General features: G+C 32.5%; 1 protein-coding gene across 1 annotated transcript in view; it reads right to left on the bottom strand.

Moving 5' to 3' along the window:
* kto (mediator complex subunit kohtalo) overlaps positions 1–20,952 on the bottom strand; it is a 693,083-nt gene that overhangs the window by 591,562 nt on the left and 80,569 nt on the right. Inside the window, exons 6-7 of the mRNA XM_090412482.1 lie at positions 12,056–12,215; positions 984–1,243 (exon numbers count right to left, since the gene is read on the bottom strand). Coding sequence (XP_090268608.1) covers positions 984–1,243; positions 12,056–12,215 — 420 coding nt within the window. The remainder of the gene's footprint in view (positions 1–983; positions 1,244–12,055; positions 12,216–20,952) is intronic.

Here is a 20,952-nt window from a genome sequence, read left to right as displayed (position 1 = left end):
TTTCCATAAACTGAGAAAGAAAGAAAGGATGTCATTGGGAAGACACGTAACTAGAAAAGGCAGGCTATTGTAATTTTATTTTTCTATAGTGAACAGGATTTTGGGATGGTGGCTGTTGAGGTGGAGGAGGAAGGAGTCAAATATGTCTGAGCCACATGGCCAAATAAAACACATAATTAATGTATCTTAGCCAAAAAGAAGATTTGAGAGTGTAAGTATCAGAGGTATATTTACCAAAAGTTCCATACAGAAACTGGCTAGATGGGGAGAGAGAGCCCATTATTATACTCTCTCTCTCTATCTGTTTATATATGATGTCCTTCCAAATGAAGTACCAGTATGGATGCAAAATTGAAGAAATCAATATCAGGAGGAAAAGCATTTTTCAGCAAAGATAAACTGTCAGAAAGGGGAAGGGGGGGGGAGGATTATGATAAATAAAGAGAGATGACATCAATGCTCACCATGATATCATTATTATATAAAACTAAATTTTGGATTAAAATTTTGAAATTAGTCGAATTTTTAACCAATAAGTGGGGTTAAAGATTTAGGTAATTGTTTGGACAACTTAAAAGAGTTGGAACCGGTAGCATCCATTATGGGACAGAAAGGGTTATGATGTTAATGAATTTTAGGGTAATCCATATATTGGGTGGGGGAGACTAAATGTTTGAGTTTTTCAACTATTTCAGGAACCAAGAAGTGACTTTTTTTTTAAGCCTTTTTGTTTTCTGGATCGTAATCCAGTGATTTATAATTAGTGTGGTCTCTAAGTAACACATTCATTTTCTGATTATAATCACTATTACTGATGACTACCATAGCATTATCCTCATCAGCTCAAGTGATTATTATGTTATTGTCTTTACATGATTAATAAAGTGTAAGAAGAGCTAATCTGCTCACACATTCCTGAATGTCAAAAAATAAATAAACAAACTAAATGTCAGAATAACATCATAAAATAAATTTTTACAAACCTCATATAAGTGTCTTGCTAACTGAGAACAATACTGCCACTGTTTATGTGCAACTTCAACAGTCATTCCCACATTTAACCCGCTTCCTGTTATTGATGATGCAGTTGAAGAATTTGTGAGTAAGCTACTGACAGAGTTATTTGAACCAGTCCCACAGTTAGCAGAGGTGTTATTACCAGAGCTTGAATTAAAATTATGATAATTTTCAGCTAACTTCTGCAGCTGTTCTCGTAAGAACTTGCATAAAGCTTGTGTCCATTCTGAAAGTGAACAATATTAATTGTTATTTCAATATATATATATATATATATATATATATTCAAGATACCAAGTAATTTTATATAAACTTGGTTTTTAATCCTATTTCCCAAGTGAGCAAACAGACAAGTGAGTCAAGTTTGCGCCTGCATGTAGTGCAAGTCTGAGGCAACTCGTGGTAAAGGTGGATTAAGCTGTGATCACAAAGTAATGATCAGAGCTTAATCCACCTTTACCATGAGTTGCCTCAGACTTGCACTACATGGAGGCGTAAACTTGACTCACTTGTCTGTTTACTCACTTGGGAAATAGGATTAAAAACCAAGTTTATATAAAATTACTTGGTATCTTGAATACATAATATACCCAAGTGAAAAAACTTTCTACATATATATACATATATATATAAAATGTGATTCTGAGAAAATATTCCAATTTTATTTAATTGTAATTATTTACCAAAAGATATGTTCTGCCTGTTGTGTTTTGACTACAGCTTTATATGCTGCCTTTACAGGAAACTTGTAATCCACAAGGAAATCAGAACTGCTTGGCTGTGTCTTGTGCATGTCACACATCAGGCAGGAACTCAATGGACAATATATCACTTCACTTCTACATCATGCAGACAAACTTTTACACTTTCATCAATACATATATATATATATATACCCACTGCTTAAAAAGAAGTCAAAAGACACCATAGTGTGAGGAACTAACAGTCATGGTACCCACCTTAATATGATGTAAGACCTCCATTCGTTACGATGACTGCAGCATTCCTACAGGGCATACTTTCCACAATGGTGTGTGGGGGGGGGGGTACGTGTTCAGTGTAAATGTTAATTTTAATGGTACAGATGAGAACACAGACTGATAAAAAAATAACTATTTATTAACTTATTGCTGATATTTTGTTCGTATTCTATCCAGCATCGGCAGAGCACAAAAACAGTTTGTCACAGTACGCGAGACAACAACAATCTGGTATGACAATGGGACCAGTTTGAACAATTGTAACGTACAACACAAACACTAAATTCCTAATTGAGTGACATCTATGTTGAGAGGGAAAAAAAAAAAGAGAGGGAGAGAAAGTAGGTATTAATTTGGTCTTAAGTTGACTGTCTTAAGTTACTGGATATAGCTTGAAATATATACAAGAATGTGCTGAAAAGTTGTAATAATCACCATGAAAGAATTGAGGCAGAACCATGTAACTTACACATTAGTCTACATATTCCCTGCAAAGAGTTATACACTTGTTACGATGCTGCTGCATCACTTGCAATACTCTGAGAAAAAAGTCTTTCCTTTTGCACAAACCAGTCCTCAGCTGCAGATATGACTTCATCATCTGTGGTAAATTTTGTTTCTTACAAGTGTTTCTTTAAATTCGGGAACAGGAAATAATGGGGCAGGTCTGGTGAATAGGGTGAGTGAGACAGACATTGAAAGCCCAAGTTGTATATTGTTTCTTGGGTTTCATCATGAGCAGAGTGAGCTCAAACGTATGCCTCTGCTAAAATTCCCTGTGACATTTTTTTTTTCCTTCAGTACCTCCTTCAATTCCTTCAAAGCTGTTGACGAAACTGTCGTTGTAACAGTTTCCCCTTTCTTCAAGTACTTGGTAAGGATTACACTATCCGTATCCCAAAAGACAATGGCAAGAACCTTCCCTGCTGACTTCTAGGTTTGAAACTTCTCTGGCTATGAAGAACCTTTGAACCTTTGTATCTTCACTGCATTGACTGTTTGATAACTGGGTCATAGTGATGAAGCCATGTTTCATCAATAGTCACAATCCGAACCAAAAATTTGCCTCATTTCTCAAAACGACCCAAAATTCCCTGAGATGAAAGCATACATTCTCTGTTTTGGTCGGCATTCAAACATTTGGGGACCACTTTGCTGAGAGCTTCTGCAAGTCCAGATGTTGGCAGATAATGACCTCAACTTGTTCCCTGGATATCCCCAGTCTTTGAAATGTTTTTTTGCTGGTATTCATCTATCATCAAGGATCACAGCAAGCACTGCATCAATGTTTTCAGGTTATCACCATGTAAGGTCTTTCTGACCTAGGGGCATCTGTTGTCAGAGAATGCCCTGTTTTAAACTTGGCCATCCATCTGGCAACTGCTGGATATGATGGGGCACAGTCCCCTAAAGTCTCAAACAAAGTTTGGTGAATCTCAGCTGCAGACTTTTCTTGCAGCATGAATAACTTGATGACGGCCTGTAACTCTGTGTCTTCAAATTTCTTCAAAAGCTCTGACATATCTTTTTATATATCCTCTTTAACACGTTCATTATTACCAATCACGCGATATCGTGATGCGAGTTCTCACCGAACGAAATTCCAATTTTCAGCTTGGCAATGAAAGTGTTAAAGAGCAAATTATTACAATTTGATGAAACATGGGGGGAGGGAGGGGGTTAAAGGATTTTAAGATATGTTATCAGTTGTTTTAATATCACTTTTATTCTAAGTGTTAATCAAAACTTTTCCACCTCACTCCCCTCGTGTGTGTGTGTATATATATATATAGCTTCAAATAGAGCTTCTGTTCTCTGAAAGACGTGCATAACGATTTGTCATATATCAACCTGATACTCAAACAGAAAGCATGAGACAATGTGCTGCATCCTACAATATAATTTGGTCAGTGCCAGGTGCAAATGCTTTAAGTAAAGTGTAGATATTTTACTGTACTACTAGAGTTTTTAAGTTCTGGGAGAAATCTGAATGCAAGGATAGAAAAATCCGAACTCCACAGTGGAGTCAGGAAGTTAAAGAGGTATGCATGGAGAAGAAAGCACTGAAAGCTCTTAGTAAGTAAATTGGCATATGCTCTGAGTGAACATAGAGGATAATGTAACAAAGTAAAGCAATGTGTAAAATTAACTAAACAAGTTATAGTAAGACTCGCAAGAATATACAAGGGGAAAAAAAACACCAAGGTAGCAAATGTTCAAGAGGCTATTGAAAAAGCTTAGAAATGGAGAACTGTAAAAGGAATCACAGATAAAGGTGACACTAAAACTGAAGATATTCAAGATGTCTGGAGTAATTTATTTTTTATCTGACCCACAAACTAAAGGTTACAAGACCTATAGAGAATCAGTGCAAAAAAAGTAAGAAGAAAAAACAAATTTGTTGACATGTTTTTTGAATAATTGAAGGATGTAATGTTGAGATATACAGAGTGATGAAGGCCATTCCAGGGAACAGAGGTAGATGGAATGAAAGAGGAGGAAGATGAGAATTTAGTTTGATGAATTTCGTGGTGGATAATAAATGGATGATTACCAGCAGTTGCTCTTGTTTTTACAATTTTGGAAGAAAGTGGAGGAATAATAATGGTGATTCAGCAGAGCACTGACAATGAAAATACCTGTAGAAAAGGCATAAGACAGAAACTGAACATCCATGAGAGAGAGAGAGAGAGAGAGAGATTGAAGTGATTCTGTGAGAAAGAGATCATCAGTTAATCTGACCACCCTGTTCTGTATAGCATCAAGCAGATATTAGTGAGGCTTATAGATGCACCACCATAAATGTGTGAACAGCATTCCATGTTTGGGTAGATTTAGGATTTATACAGCGTTAGCAGTTGTATAAGTGAAAAAATGCAGAAAAGTACACCGAGTTTTCTGGCACCTGCCGGAACTATGAGTGACATGTATTTTTGCCAAGAAACACTGGAGGTTTAGGTCAGTCCAACAAGAGAAATGTGATGTTTTGATTTTTGATATCTGAGTGTTACTGAAAATAAGGGGAAACAATATGAGATCTTTCTTGTGGGAAATTATACAGAACTGTGTTTTAGTAGTATTGAATAGCATTTAGTAACATTATCCTCATCTCACTGAAAAATAGTTAGGAGACCAGAATTTTAAGGCATTTGTTATGGAGAATCTTTAGGTTTTGTTTCTAATGATTGAGCACTAAAAGGTTTGTCAAATGAGGGGAGTAAAGTGGAGTATATTGTTATCAGCAAAGCTATGGATAGGATTTGTAATCAGTCAAGGGCAAGTCATTATGTACAGGAATCATAGAGTGGATGAAGAATAGAGCCCTGAATAGTCTTGCATTGGTGGTAAAATCTGAGGAGAAGAAACCACCTAACATAGCATGTAGTGAGTGACTAGAGAGAGGGAGAAAATAACTGTTTTCACAAATTTAATATGAAAATTAGCAATAAAAAAAGACAGACTGAAAACAGGTAAGAACTTTGAAAACATTAGCAACATTCTGAAATGGATAGATGGAAAAAACTCAATCCTAAATAAATATGGACTTTTCTTTTATGGGTGGACCTAGATTTTTTCTTTAATTCTTAATACTTTTTAATTATTTTTTGACACTGCTGTAGAGGCCAAACATGGATTTTTTTTTTTTTTTTTAATGGCTGCAAATCTCCAACAATTGGGGGTAGTGGACCTAACCTAAGATATTACATTGGATTAATTGCACTATTTCAAACACTGCACTCAAAAGCATGAGATGCAAAAAAAGAAAACACTGTGGATGGAATATAAGGGGAAAAAAAAAGAGAAAGAGGTAATCAGCATACTCATGAGCAGTAAAGGGTGCAAGCAAGAAGGTGGCTAGTATAATAAGAAAGGTCAAATCATATTATGAGAGAAAATTAGCTAAGCCTAAGCCCAAAATAAATCCAAAAGAGTTTTTTTTGTTAAGTAGTAAACAAGATAAAAATGACTGTGGTAGGACGACCTTTATCAATGCTGATGCTAAGATGGTGACAGAGGCAAAAGAAATTGTTGAGCTGCTGAGTGATCATTTTGTAAAGGTGTATCATTCAGGTGGAGACTTTGCAGTTGCTATGTGACAGATGTGCGCATCAAAATTGAGGTAGATGAATGCTACAAAAGGAGATGTTCAGTATACTGAAAAATATCAATGTGAATACAGCAGTGGGACTGGATCGCATATCAGCCCATGTACTATGTGAATGTGCAAGAGAGTTGGCACTGCTTCTGATGAAGTTGTTCAATCTAAGTCATAGTGCTGGCAAGGTTCCAAAGGAGGAGAAAGAGGATAAGAAAGTTCCATTACATAAAAGTGGCTCCAAGACAGAAGTAGCAAACTACAGACCTATTAACATATCAGGAGTGGTTGTATTGTTAAAATATTGGAAATGTTGGTTAAAGGTAAAATCCCAGTTGCTATGTGACAGAGGCACACATCAAAATTGAGGTAGAAAGTGTTGAATCACTTTCTACCTCAATTTTGTGGTGTGATTTCACTCCTATAATACATTAAACAAATCACTATTCTTCAAGTAAGTTGTAGAACAGTGATTTGTTTTGTGATTTTGTAGCTAAGGTACAATAACAGTCTTATACAACTTTGAGTCACCTCTTATTCTTCTACCACCACCTTCCCCTACTACCCTATTCACTCATTTGTTGATTCTTACTGACAGTAACACTATATAATAACCAGGAGAACAGGTTAAATGAAAAAAAAAAGTTGCAGTTAATATATTATATAAACAGAATTTCAGTTATTCAGCGTAATTTTTTTAATGTATCATATTTATTTGATACATATGAAAAAATTACGCTGAATAAAACTGAAATTCTATTTATATAATATATTAACTGCAACTTTTTTTTTTCATTTAACCTGTTCTCCTGGTTATTATATAGTGTTACTGTCAATAAGAATCAACAAATGAGTGAATAGGGTAGTAGAGGAAGGTGGTGGTAGAAGAATATTGCACTATGTAAGTGAAAGCTGATGTGAATGATAGGTTCTGCTTAAAACAGTAGTATCATTTTCCTTTCCCTTCTCTGGGAGAAGAGTAAAATTTTAGTGTACTGCATGCATGAGAAGGGCTAATTATGACAAAACGAAAGAAAATAATAATAAAATAAAATAAAATAAAATAAATAAATAAATAAAATATGCCTGTTCTAATATCCACGAATAGAAAGATTAATGAAAATCACAGAAGCAAATCTAAAATATCTGGAAGGTAGCCATATTCCTATATCCTAATGCAAAAATTATTTCTTGTTTGTCCACAAACTAATCTGTGCTGACTAATCAGTATCTGTAAGTGAAGTTCAGTCAGCAGATTAGGAGTCATTATAGAAAGCTAAAGTATAGTTAGAGAAACTATAGAAAACACAACTCACAATCAAATACTTCAGCATAATTGTAAACCAACTACTTGTTGAAAAAATAAACAGAACGGGAGTATTGTGAGTAGTTTGCAGTATTGAGACCACATTATGATATAAATAAAGAGTTTAATAAAAACAAGTGATTAAAATTTGAAAGTTTCACAAGTCATAAGACTTACATCATCAGGAGTACTAGTGCAGAAGATGATCAGAAAAATTCTTAATACATCTCATGCAACTCCCTTACTTAAACAAGATTTCAAGAATTCAATCACACTGCCTCACATCAATAATGTCACAGGCAAAGTGGCTGTGTTGCTCCACTAGTGCAACATAAAAGTGGCTTTTTTACCTTTACAAAAAATCTCAAGACTCACATCCACCAAAACCTCCACATCATCCCATGAAAAAACATTTATGAGATTTATTGCTCTTGTGGCATTTGTTATGTAAGTCAGACAGGAAGGTCGGGAGAGATCCACATGCCTGAACACATAAAAGATGTCAAAAACAGAAGAGAACATAAATCAGGTCTGGCATTCCACACAACTACTACAGGCCATCAAGGACTTTGGTAACAAACAAAAATGTCATATATTGATCATAACTGTTTTACAAGAAAATTTAAAGAAGCCTCACAAATGATTAAGATCCCTACACAATGCAATAAAAATCAAGACTTAATTTTACATCAAGTATGGTCTGCTTTTATCAAAAATTTAACTGCCAGGGACCTAGAATATAACACGTGTGATACTACAGAACATGATAGCAACAAATAGCAATGTTCCAACACACATACAGTAATGAGTTTACCGTTTTCATTCCGGTTTATAAATTATATGTAACAGTTGTGAAGTTATCAAAACATCTAATATGTGTCATTAATTGTTAATAGGCTTTGTTGTGCAAAACTTTTCTGTACCAGCATCCCTGACGGTGTAATCTTACGACTTATGAAACTTGTTGGGTTTTAAATGCCTATTTTTATTAAACTCCTTATTTACATCATAATGTGGTCTCAATACCGAAAACTATCCACAGAACTGCTAAACCACAGGAATGTTTGCATCTAGAACTAGAGTATTTCTCTCAAACAGCCTGTCAATGAAAGGGTGTTCTTTTTCTCACTGAGAATTACAACATACAGAAAAGAGTCCAAACAAACTACAATGATTTTCATTATGATAAATTTTGTCAATGGATTATTTTTCAAGAATATAAAAAAATCTTGTGTGAATCTTTCTGATAATGGATTTAACAGAAAATAGGAAGAATCTAGAAGGTTCACGATGATGGTTCCAATCTCAAGGCAGTTGAAATGAATATAAATTTAATAAAAGAACATAAGCAATTGCAACAGTGTTGAGAGATAAAAGTGTTCTGGTCCCAATGTATAAAGCTTTGATCAGACTACATCTGGATTTCTGTGCTCAGATCTGGTCATTGGGATTTGAAGGGAATGAAATAAGCTTGGAAAGAGCGCAGAGATGAATAACAAAAATGATGTAAGGACTGTACAATGCTAATTATGAGAATAAACTAAGGGTATATAGACTGCAGAGTTTGGTGCATAGAAGGCAAGGGGATATAATCAAGACATTTAAGCTGTTGAAGTTATATTATCGTATTAGAAGAGATTTTTATATGGTAGAACAAGGGACAGGAACAAGGACAAGAGGCCATTACCAGAAGTTGCAAAAGGAGGTTTTGAGTAAAAGAGTAAGAAGTAAGTTTTTTTTAGTATGGAGAGTGGTAGGAGCATGGAATGCATTGCCTGAGAGGATGGTGAACGTACAGACTTTGGCTAATTTTAAGAAGTGGTATGAGAGACTTTGTGTTCACTAGTATTGGCCTTCCTTGATAAGTCTTGTGACTACATGGTGGTCAGGAAAATAATATAAAAAATCAATGGAGAAAAATAATGAAAAATGATAAAAAATAGAAAAAAAATTTAACTGCCAAGTGGAATATCACTGAAAAAAAAAAAGCAATTATGCCACTGAAATCAACTCAGAAAGAACACCTATTATATAGTTCGCCCACCAATTAGAGATCCCTCGACACTTCTGCGCATGTCAGAAAAAGGAGAATCCATTCCGATAAAAGGGTAATCAATCTGTCTTCTGGGATGAGTTTGTTTATTATAACAGGTCAGAAAATTTAGCTTTTCTTTTACGAACATTGCTGTTTTTAAAGTGTAACTATTTTGCTTGTATAACAGTTGGAAAAATGTACGTAGAGTATTATCAAAACTAAAAAAGGTATAGCAGAAAACAAAAATTTAACTAAGTTTATTTTTAAGAAAGTTTTCTATAAAATAAAAATAATTATACAGAAAAACAGAAATTTTTTCAAATGAACTTAGATATTCTAAACTTACAGTTGAGAACTGAGACACTTTAATGTGCTAAACCAATTAATTATTTATGATTTGTGACTCTTAACAAACCCATGCAAAAAAATGTTGGAAAAAAATACCATTGTTAAATCCTTTTAATCTTCAGAGTCATCTGAATCGGTGACAAAACCCCATCACTTTCACTTAAACAGATCACCAAGGGTTCACATAATTCTTCAATAATTCCGTCTCTGTCCCAATACATATTTTCCAATGAGGTGACATGAGAGCAATATTTTCCCCAGTTTTGAACTGTAATACTTTCAATCGCCTGTTCTGAAAGCTTAAAAAGTTTCATCATGTCAATAGCCCAGTTACGTTGCGATGGCGAATGAAACTTTTCACTTCTGCCCAAACATACTCAATAGCATTAATATCGCAATGGTAGCCTCAAAGCTAGAAATCCATGCTCTTTGAGCATCATGTCGAATTTCAATAGTTTAGTTGTGGGCGAGTTTCTTTTGACCAAATTAAGCAATTCAATTTTTTGCAACCAAATTAAGCAATTCAATTTTTCGCATATCTGGGGAATGAGAAATGTTATTTGCAGAGAGCCAATCCATAAGAACTTACTTCTTATTAGACCAATTTTGAACTTTGTTTAATCGAATAGAGTGATATGAAGCGTTATCAATTATAACAACAGCATTTTTAGGAAGGTCTGGAATCAGTTTTTCTTCTGCCCACTTTTCGAAGATCGTAGAATTCATTTGCTCATGGTAATCTCCAGTAGTTGAATTGGCTTTGCATAGTAAGTTTGAATTCGGTAAAAAACCCATTTCTCCACCTGCACACAAAATTATTATGAACCACAAGGCATTTCCAGTTTGTAGCATTCCACATTCTTCTTTAGACTGCCAACATTTTCCATAAATTAAATTACTATCCATCCAAGTTTCATCTAGATACACAATCGATCTTTTCTCCTCCCTGAAACATCTTATTGCTCTCAAATACTGCATTCTAGAAAAAACAATGTCACTTCGCTCCATGATAAGTTTCCTTTTATTCTGGGACTTTTTAAAACAAAATCAGATTTCATGAAGTATTTTCCTTGAAGTTTCTCTTTTCCAAAGAAAATTAATTTTTTCTTTAAGCACAGGAATCAATTTTGGAACAGTTGGCACTCTTTTCTCGACCAGTAAAATTCGTGAATAGTTCTTTATAATGTCTACATCAAAATCATTCAAAGCTACGGTTTCGATGGTTTTCTTTCTCTGGCACTTTTTTTTTTTAAGAGATTTAAATTTTGGCTTACCTTCACCTTTTGATTCCCTATGAATTCTTTTAACAGTCAACCCCAATATGCCCACAAGTGCACTTGAACGTTTTATGACTTGAGAAAGGGAACAAGGAGATGGCCTTCTGATGATTCTTTTTTGCAGAATGTCAGCACATTATTCAATATTCTTTTGCAAGAGCTACTGAAACGTTTAACAACAGAACTTATTGACTGTACTGGATCCATCATACAAATTAATAATAAAAAAAATAATGCAAAAAAATGACAACAAAAATCAAGCTAGTATAGCGACAGACAAGAAAGCATGTGATTTCGTATGTTGGCGACCAATTTGTACATCCTTCATTTCTTTCTTCCCTTCAGCATGAATAGACTATTCTTGGCAAAATTCCAAGGAGAGACTTACAAACGGTGGGCGAACTATATTACTAATTATTCATCGTCAAAATATGCGGTGAATGTTAACATCAAAGAAAAATGAAGTGCCTGCTATAAATATAACCTCTCATTGCAGCATGCATCTGATAACAGAAAACCTTCATTAGCTGCAAGAACCAGTGCAAGCAAATCAAATTTGGAGCAACTAATGAAATGTTAAAAGGATGTAATAAATAAAAGGAAACAAAGATAAATTTTGTACTGCTATCATCTCTGATGGCTCAGTTCTAGCAGTAATATAAAATCTTTGGTATTTATATGCCACTTAAATCATTAGATAAACTGTAGAAAACAGTTTTCAACACTAATTTGAAATATTTTGTTTCTAAGAAACCAGACAATAGGAACTGTTCCATCTCTGAAATATGTCTTAATTATTTTGTAAGATATCCAATCTTGATACAAAAACTGAAACAGTAAATAACTGTATATATATAACTTTAACAAAAGAATCACTGACTGAACACATTCATATTTAAAAACTTAATAATTTATCATTCTCATTTTTTATATTTTTTAAGCTAAGAAAAGTTCTTTGTATACAACAATGCTACATTTAAAAAAAAAAAAAAATACCTTGGGATTGATCCGGAAGCTGCCGTTTCTTAATTTTTGCTTCAGAAATTGCTACAGTATGAGCAGATGACATTTTTATAAACCATGCAGCTCGTAGGACTGGCACGGAAAATTCATAAAGTGTCATAAAAATTTCTTCTTTTTTGTTGAAAATTGGAACCTGCAATATACAAAAATTTCTCAAGTCCCTGATACATATTTAGCAGACAGAGCAAACCATTTGCTAATAGTATGAAGTCTAATTTAGGCTAACCACATCTGAAGGAAATCAATTATGCTGGCAATTAAAGTTGTGTATTCAGAATAAGACTGTGGACTGGCTCATGTGAATATCATTTAAGGCATAATGCCCTCCTTCACCACTGTTTCTTTTCCCAATTACTTTCTATCCTACATATCTTCCCTGGGCATTTCTCACTTTTTTTTAGCACTATGGATTACAGTAATAAATCATACCACTAATATCCCCCCCCCCCAATCTTGATCTGCTCAATGCTAACCTCTAGCATTAAAAAAAGCATATAACTTCATTTACAGATCACAAGATAATGCTTGTGACCTGTAAATGAAGTTATATGCTTTAATGCTAATAATCATTATTTTGAATTATTGTTATTAATTTGGATTTATATAAGAATAATAGCAAAACTGAAGAATATAAAAATATATTATCTTTGCATGGATTTCTTGTATACATAGATGGCAATACAAGAAAGACAAACAATTCAGCAAGTTGTATTACAGATCACATATTTAAAAGAAATAATATCCTATGAGGTACTCTCTGCAATTTATCTTAGCAATATAACAGATCATCACACCTATACCATGGTATCTATCTCTATTGAATAGCAGTGCTATCAGCTCTGCTGTTGGTAATGAAAACATCAAAACTAGCATAAATTATAATACAACTGAGAAATGCATAAGAAATTATCAACTACCACACAATCATCATCATACGTATCAAGGATTTAGGCCTAGTATGGCCTGTTCCGGCTTTAGAAGTCATCGTTGAATCGTTTAAGAGGACGTCCTGGTTTTCTTTTTCCTAATGGCTTGTACTTTAAGGCTTGTTTTGGTAATCTTTCTGTTTTCATTCTTTGAACGTGTTCCATCCATCTATGTTTATATTTTTTAATTTTTTCAATTACTGGTTCTTGGTTTAATTCTTTCATAATATCTTCGTTTCTTTTGTGATCAAATAGAGTATACTTTGCAGTTTTTCTCATAAACTTCATTTCTGTTGTTGTTAATCTTTGGTTGTCTTTTTGTTTTATTGTCCAGATTTCGCTTCCATACATTAAGACCGGTAGGGCTAATGTATTGTATACTTTTAGCCTGGTTTGTTTTTGAACTAGGTTTGGTTTAAATATAGAGTTAATTACTCCCGTTATTTTTAAATATTTTGCAATTTTTATGTTTATATCTTTTTCGTTTTCATAAGTGATCATACATCCTAGGTAGTTAAATGAATTCACCTGTTCTAAGATCTTGTTATCTAATACTATTTTAGTTCTTGCTGGATCTTGTCCTTTAAAGGCCATAGTTTTTGATTTTTCCATTGATATTATCATACCATAATCTTTGGATATCTCATTTAGATTTAAAATAGCTTTCTGTAAGTTATCTTCAGAATTTGTAATTATTATTTGGTCGTCTGCAAAGAGGAGAGTGTTTAAGTTAACTGTAGGTGAAAGTTTAATTCCTTGATGTAAATTTTTACTCCATTTTATTATTATTTCATTTAAGTAGATATTAAAAAGAGTTGCTGAGAGGGGACATCCCTGTCGGACCCCTTGGTTTATCTCTCTTGTATATGATAGCTCATGATTTAATCTTATTTGTATTTGATTATTTTTCATATATACTTGTGACAGCTTTTAGGATATTATTTGGTATTTGTCTTTCTTTTAATATGTTAAATAATATGTTTCTTTTAACTTTGTCAAATGCTTTTTCAAAGTCAATAAATGCAATATGTGTTTCTAAATTATATTCTCTTCTTTTCTCTATTATTAATTTTAGGCAGAAGGCTGGGTCTATACATGATCGTCCTTTTCTAAATCCATTTTGTACCTCTAGAATAAAGTTTTCGGAATATTTCATTAGTTTGTTATTTAAGATTCTGCTATATATTTTGTAACATGAATTTAGTATACTGATACCTCTATAGTTTTTAGGGTCATCTCTATTACCTTTCTTAAAGATAGGAATCACAATTGCTTTTTTCCATTCTATTGGGGGGATACCAGTTGAGTAAATTTTATTTAAAAATAATAAGAGTCTTCCTTTGAATCTTGTTCCTGCGTATTTATATAGTTCTGAACCTAGCTTATCTTCTCCAGGTGATTTTCCGTTTCTTGTTTCTTTCAGGCTGATTTCTAATTCTTCTTCAGTTATTTCCTTTTCATTTTCGTTAATTGTTTGCCAGTTGTCTTTTTAAAAATATTTGTCTGTCCACAGTTCTGTGTTGTAATTTAGAAATTCTTCTAATTTCAATTCAGTGTTTAATTTTATGTTTTCTTTGGTATCTGCATTTAGGTGTTTCAAAATCTTATATACATTGGGTCTTATTTTATATAAATCATGTTCTAAATTAGAAACAAATTTATTCCATGATTCTCTATGTCTTTTTCTGACTTCTCTTTTAGCTATGGCTCTTATTCTTTTATATTCTATTTCATCTTCTAATCTTTTACTGCTTAACCATTTGTGATAGGCTTCTTTTTTCTTTTTGATTATTTCTTTGATTGTATCATCCCAGATCTTCAGTTTTTTTCTTTTATTGAATTTTTTGGTCTTTCCTAACCTATCATTTGCTGCTGCATTTAGTATCGTTTTTATATTAAGCCATTCTATTTCTATTTCTTCATTTTGTTTTATTTTATCTAGATACTGGTTAATTCTTTGTTCATATAGCCATTGTACATTTGTATCATTCAATAGTCTAGTTTTATAAACAAATGTTTCAATTTTTCTTTCTGTTCTTGTTACTTGTAGCCATTTAGGTGGTAATCTTAATTTTATTTTAACAAGGAAGTGGTCACTGCTTATTTCATATCCTCTGTGAACTCTAACATCTAGTGAAAATTTTGATGTCTTTTCATTTAATATGAAGTAATCTAATATTGATTTCCATCCTCTTGCTGCCCAAGTATATTTATGTATGTCTTTATGTTTATAGAAGGAATTCATTATTTTTAGGTTATTATAAACTACAAAGTCAATCAATTTTTTACCATTTCTGTTTAGAGTGTGTTCTCCATGTATTCCTATATTATTATTAATTTTCGTGTTTCCAATTCTTGCATTTAAGTCTCCTGCTAAAATTATGTAATCATTTTTATTTATTTTATTATATATGTTTTGTAGCTGATTATAAAAATCAATATTATCCTGTTCTCTTCCTTCTTCTGGGGCATATAAACCAATTATTGTTAAATAGCCTCTATCTATTTTTATTCTAGTTTCTATTATTCTTTCATTCCATAATTTATAATGTTTTAACTGTTTTGAAAGGGAGTTATGAATCCAAATCATGACTCCTGCTTGTGCTCTTTGGTCTCTGTTGACTCCACTGTATATCACATTAAAATTTTCAGTTCTCATAGTTCCTTTTAATTTCTTTTTTGTTTCAGTGATTACTGCTATTTTAAAATTTCTTTCATTTAATAACTGGTCTAATTCTATTTCTTTATATGCTATTCCTCTTACATTCCAGTTTGCTATGTGTATTATATTTTGTCGTTTCCATTTTCGTTTTCCCTTTTCCATTCCAGGGTCGTTTCCCATAGATTCAATCCAAAGATTCAATTCACTACCACACAATGATATCTTAAATGTAAATATACTAAATGAAGAATTCATCAAAATGATTAAATATGCAGAGATAACAAATTGCAATATATTAAAAGAAGTAAAAGAAGATATGCAAAAAAAGGATCATCACATACACTGGATTACTGATGAACTAAAAAATATGATTAGGATGAAAGAAAAGTTATATAAACAAACACAGGAAGAATATCTACAATACAATAACGTGTTTGAAAATGCTAATAAAAATTTCGCTAATAGCTTAAAGGAAAAAATAAAGTATGCAAAAGAAAACTATCTCCTAATGAAATTTCATTCTTATATGAACAATAAAAGTAAAGAATGGAGGCTGGTAAACACCATAACTGGCAATATAAAACAGAAAACAAGTGAATTTCCATAAGGCAAAGATATCGCCTCTGTTCTTAATGAAATGAATAAACTCTTCACTAACTATGGTAGTAGCAAATTTGATCCTACAGATAGAACAAAGTACATAAGTCAACTTCAGTGGATAAGGAATTCAATGTATCTATATGCAGTAAATGAGAATGAAGTAAAAAATGTCGTAATTGAATTTCAAAAAAGGGGGAAAAAATGGGATAAGATAATATAAATGTTCAAAAGCTAAATACTATAATTAAACATAACTTAAAGTTCGTTTACACTTATTACAAATAATTCATTTGAACACAGGAAATTTACAGAAAACATATCAGTTGCTTCAGCTCTTCTGTTGTTTAAAGGAGGTAACATAAATGAAGTTAGAAATTACAGACCCACATCAATATTATCTATGGTCTCAAAGATTATTGAAATCTTAATAATAAAAAAAAATTATTAAGTAACTACCTAAATTCCATATTCGTTTACGTGCCTAATCAGTATGAGTTCAGATCTTGAAAACATAAAGGTTGCTTCAGCTCTTCTGTTATTTAAAGGGGGTAACATAAATGAAATTAGAAATTATAGACCCACATCAATATTATCTATAGTCTCAAAGGTTACTGAAATTTTAATAATAATAGGGAAAAAAAAAAATTATTAAGTAACTACCTAAATTCCATATTCTTTTACATGCCTAATCAGTATGAGTTCAGATCTTGAATAACCAATGGAATGTACACGACAGTCATTCTTCTTGATATATCTAAAGCAGCGGTCGGCAACCTTTATGGAGTGAAGAGCCATTTTTAAAATTATATCTGTTAAAAAAAAATTTAGGGAGCCACACGCAGTGATGAGCAACCAATGGTCCACGAGTTGCATGTGGCTCTCAGGTTTTTTGTGCAGTCCACAGTGTTCGTTTTGTACAGCAGAATTAGTATATTTTAATTAAAAATATATTTTAGGAATGTTGATTTTTACATGTGGATTTATTTGTGCAGGTTAAAAAATTAAAATATACCTAAATAATGGAAAATAAATTAATACTTTCTTATCAAAGAAAAAGAAAATATTCTTTATGCGGATCAAACCGAGTATTTGATTTACTATTTAATTGCTCATCACTGCTTTAAATTTAGAAACTACATTGAAAAATAAAAAAAAATAGTACTATGAGAGCTATTATAATTAAATTATTTATTCAGTTTTTTTTACAGTAACATGTTATCATACTTGTAAAACACAGGGGTGGCATGTCACACGAAATTATATGATATTTTTAAATATTAAATAATAAAACAAAGATTTCCTCCTCCTTACAAAAACATATGTATAAAATCCAATAACATACCTATTTCTTTAATTTTTTTAATTTAAAATATCTTAGTGCGAGTTTTGCTGTTGAATTTCTTGGGATAGTTTTTCAATATGCGGCGAATATGCCGTAATTTTCATTTTCAAACATGATGAAAGACTCACGTTGTTTAGTTGGTTTCTCAACTTACTTTTAATAAAATTCATATTAGAAAATATTTGCTCACAGAAATATGTCAATCCAAAAATCGATATTAGTCCAAATGCATATGTTTTTAACTGAATGTAAGTGTCTGGTAAACAATTCCATGTGTCAAATACAATCTGATCTTGCTTTTTAAGATCTATTTTAGACCATTTGTGTTGTATTGCAAGGGTAGATTTTTGTCTTTCCAACTCCTCCAGGTCAGATTCAAGATTTCTAAATTTTGAATTCCATAAATCCTTGGTTTTCAGGTCTTCTAACTCAAGTTGAAACGCAGACTCATCAATTCCAGCAAAAGGTGAAAATTTTAATTCGGAAGGATTAATTTCAAGTGGTCGCAATAAAAATGACAGTTGCCTTGTTCTTTCTAAACTCCTCAAATCTCCCATTAAATTCAGATCATATATTTACCACAATTTCTTTGAAAAAGGTTAAATTTATGGAATTATTATCAGCTTGTTCTTGTTGATATTTCTTCAATGTAGGAAAATCTAATAATGTGCCTTTCTCTAAGTCTGGCACAAACAAATATAATTTTTGTTCAAACGAAATCACTTCTTCTAAAAGCAAAACTGCTGTATTTCCCTTTCCCTGTAGTTTCTTATTTAGTGTGTTTAAATGGAAAGTCATATCCACCATAAAGTAGAATTTTTGTAACCAATGAGTATCTTCTAACTATGCATATTCAAAGTCTTTTTGTCTTAGAAACAACTTCTACTGCCTTTTTTCTTTCATCTCCCAGTTGATATGCTTTGTCAAATGTATCGTGTTTATTTAAAAAATGTCTTAGTATATTTGATTTTTTATGTTTGAAAGCTTTTCATGGCATATTAAACACATTGGAAATCCTGCTGTATTTGTTACAAATGCATAGGTTTCAGTCCATTCACTTTTAAACTCCCAATTTTCTTGTTTTATCTTTCTCTTCTTTGCTGACATTTTAAATACTATAAAAATATTTTTATTTTGTTAATATTTAATTTAATGTTACAATATTCACATTACCTAACACAATCACCAGTAAATGAAAGCACTGCAACGTCCACTACAAAACCTTTACTTATTTTAACAAAGTGAGCAGATTTTAACAAAGTTACAGACCACACCTGCACTATATGCGAAGACAACGGGTGCGTTCAGACAGGCAACCGCTACATGTGCTAGCCTAGCGTGATGTATTTGGTTTAATAAATTAAAACAACATAAAACATAAATTAAGTAATTTTACTTGGCATGAATAATTAAAACCAATATTTGACAAATCAGTGGGTTTATGAATTCTTGCATTATCCATGATAATCCAAGACGAATGTAAAGGATTATCGAGTATGATTTCAAAGAGTTCAAACATGAAAGTATTAAATTTCTCAGCATCGCATGTGCTATTTTCAATTGTAAAATATCCTTGACTTAATGTAAAATGTCCTTGATTAAATGCAATAAATTAAGGCAAATAAATGCAAATAAATGGCCTTAATTTATTGCATTTATTTGCCGAATGCTGAATTTATCAGCAGTCAGCAACCTGCGGAGCGCAGGTTGCCGACTGCTGATCTAAAGCATTCAACTGTGTTTTGTGGGCTTTTGAAACTTCCAGATATGGCATTAGAGTCATTATAAATGATTGGTTCAAATCTTATCTAGCAATATAAAACAGAAAACAAGTGAATTTCCATAGGGCAAAGATATTGCCTGTTCTTAATGAAATGAATAAACTCTTCACTAACTAAGGTAGTAGCTAGTTAAAGTAAACAATATATCAGCTATGGAACCTTCCACAGTGCAACAAAAATAATAAAATATGGAGTCCTGCAAAATTTAGTGCTAGAACCAAACTTATTTTTAATATATGTAAATGATCTGTGTAAGCGCAAACTTTTTTTACATGATATCGTTCACTAATGACACAGCATTAATATATACTGAAATGACCCTTAAGGATTTAGAAAATAGGATTAACTATGATATGTTGAAACTAAGTTATTTAGCAATAATGACCTTAATATTAATACTGATAAAATTAAATACATATATTTCATCTTAACAGATAAGCTAGATCACAATAATATTAAAAAAATGGCATGCAACAAATTGTACTGGTATTCAAAATTGTAACTGTAGTTCCATCAAAAAATGAAATGAAATAAAATACATCAGTACAGTATTTGAACCTCCATACTGACAGCAACCTGAAATGGAATTCCCATATCATATTTTTAACAAACAAGTTGAAGAGGTTCGTCATTATGTTCGCCTACAGATTAGAGACATTTCGACACTTCTGCGCATTTCCCAAAAAGGAAAATCCATTCCAATAATAGGGTAATCAATCCATCTTCTGGGGCGAGTTTGTTTATTATTACAGGTCGGAAAATTTAGCTTTTCTTTTACGAACATTGTAGTTTTTAAAGTGTAACTATTTTGCTTGTATAACAGTTGGAAAAATGTACATGGAGTATTAACAAAATTAAAAAAAGGTATAGCATGAAATAAATTTAACGAAATTTATTTTTAAGAAGGGGTGCTTAAGCGTCAAAGCTGTATAACTGGGAGGAGACCTCTACATAGCCTTTAAAGGAATGCAGAGAACTGACCAGGGCTTCTGACTTCATGTCCAATCCTCACCTTCTCGTGGTGTACCCTGTTGGGTATCTACTTGGATACTGAACAAACGAGGATGGGCTGGCAATTTGGGATTTAGCCGACCAAATTGTATTCTTATTGGCTAAACCAAAATAAAAAATGACGGTACAACATGACAAAATTTTATGCCAGCTGGGGCGTCGACCGGTTAAACAAGGCCCGTTGTTTTCGCCAGGGAACCAGGGTGAACAGCGAAAAGTCAGCTACTGGAACAAAATCTGAAAACGCACCCCAACTCAACATCACCAGAGTTAAAGATCGGTACTATCAACATAAGAAGCCTGAATGGCAAAGAAATGGAGCTAGCTGAGGAATTAGATAAGTACCAGATCGACATAATAGGGGTGACTGAAACAAAAAAGACAAAAACTGGTGAGATCTTTCTGAGCAATAAATACAAAATGTTATATTCAAGAAATGACAATTAAGGAAAAGAAGGAGTAGCCATAGTATTCAACACAAAATACAAGGCTAATCTTCTTGAATGGCAGTCAGTCTCAAATAGAGTAATGTGGGCAAATATGAGAAT

Source organism: Typopeltis vanoorti, chromosome 22 (assembly GCF_054136105.1).
Source record: "Typopeltis vanoorti isolate ZY-2024b chromosome 22, IOZ_Tvanoo_1.0, whole genome shotgun sequence".
Lineage (NCBI taxonomy): Eukaryota > Metazoa > Arthropoda > Arachnida > Uropygi > Thelyphonidae > Typopeltis > Typopeltis vanoorti.
The sequence above is the reverse complement of the archived record's forward strand: the minus strand, read 5'-3'. Positions and strand labels throughout refer to the sequence as shown.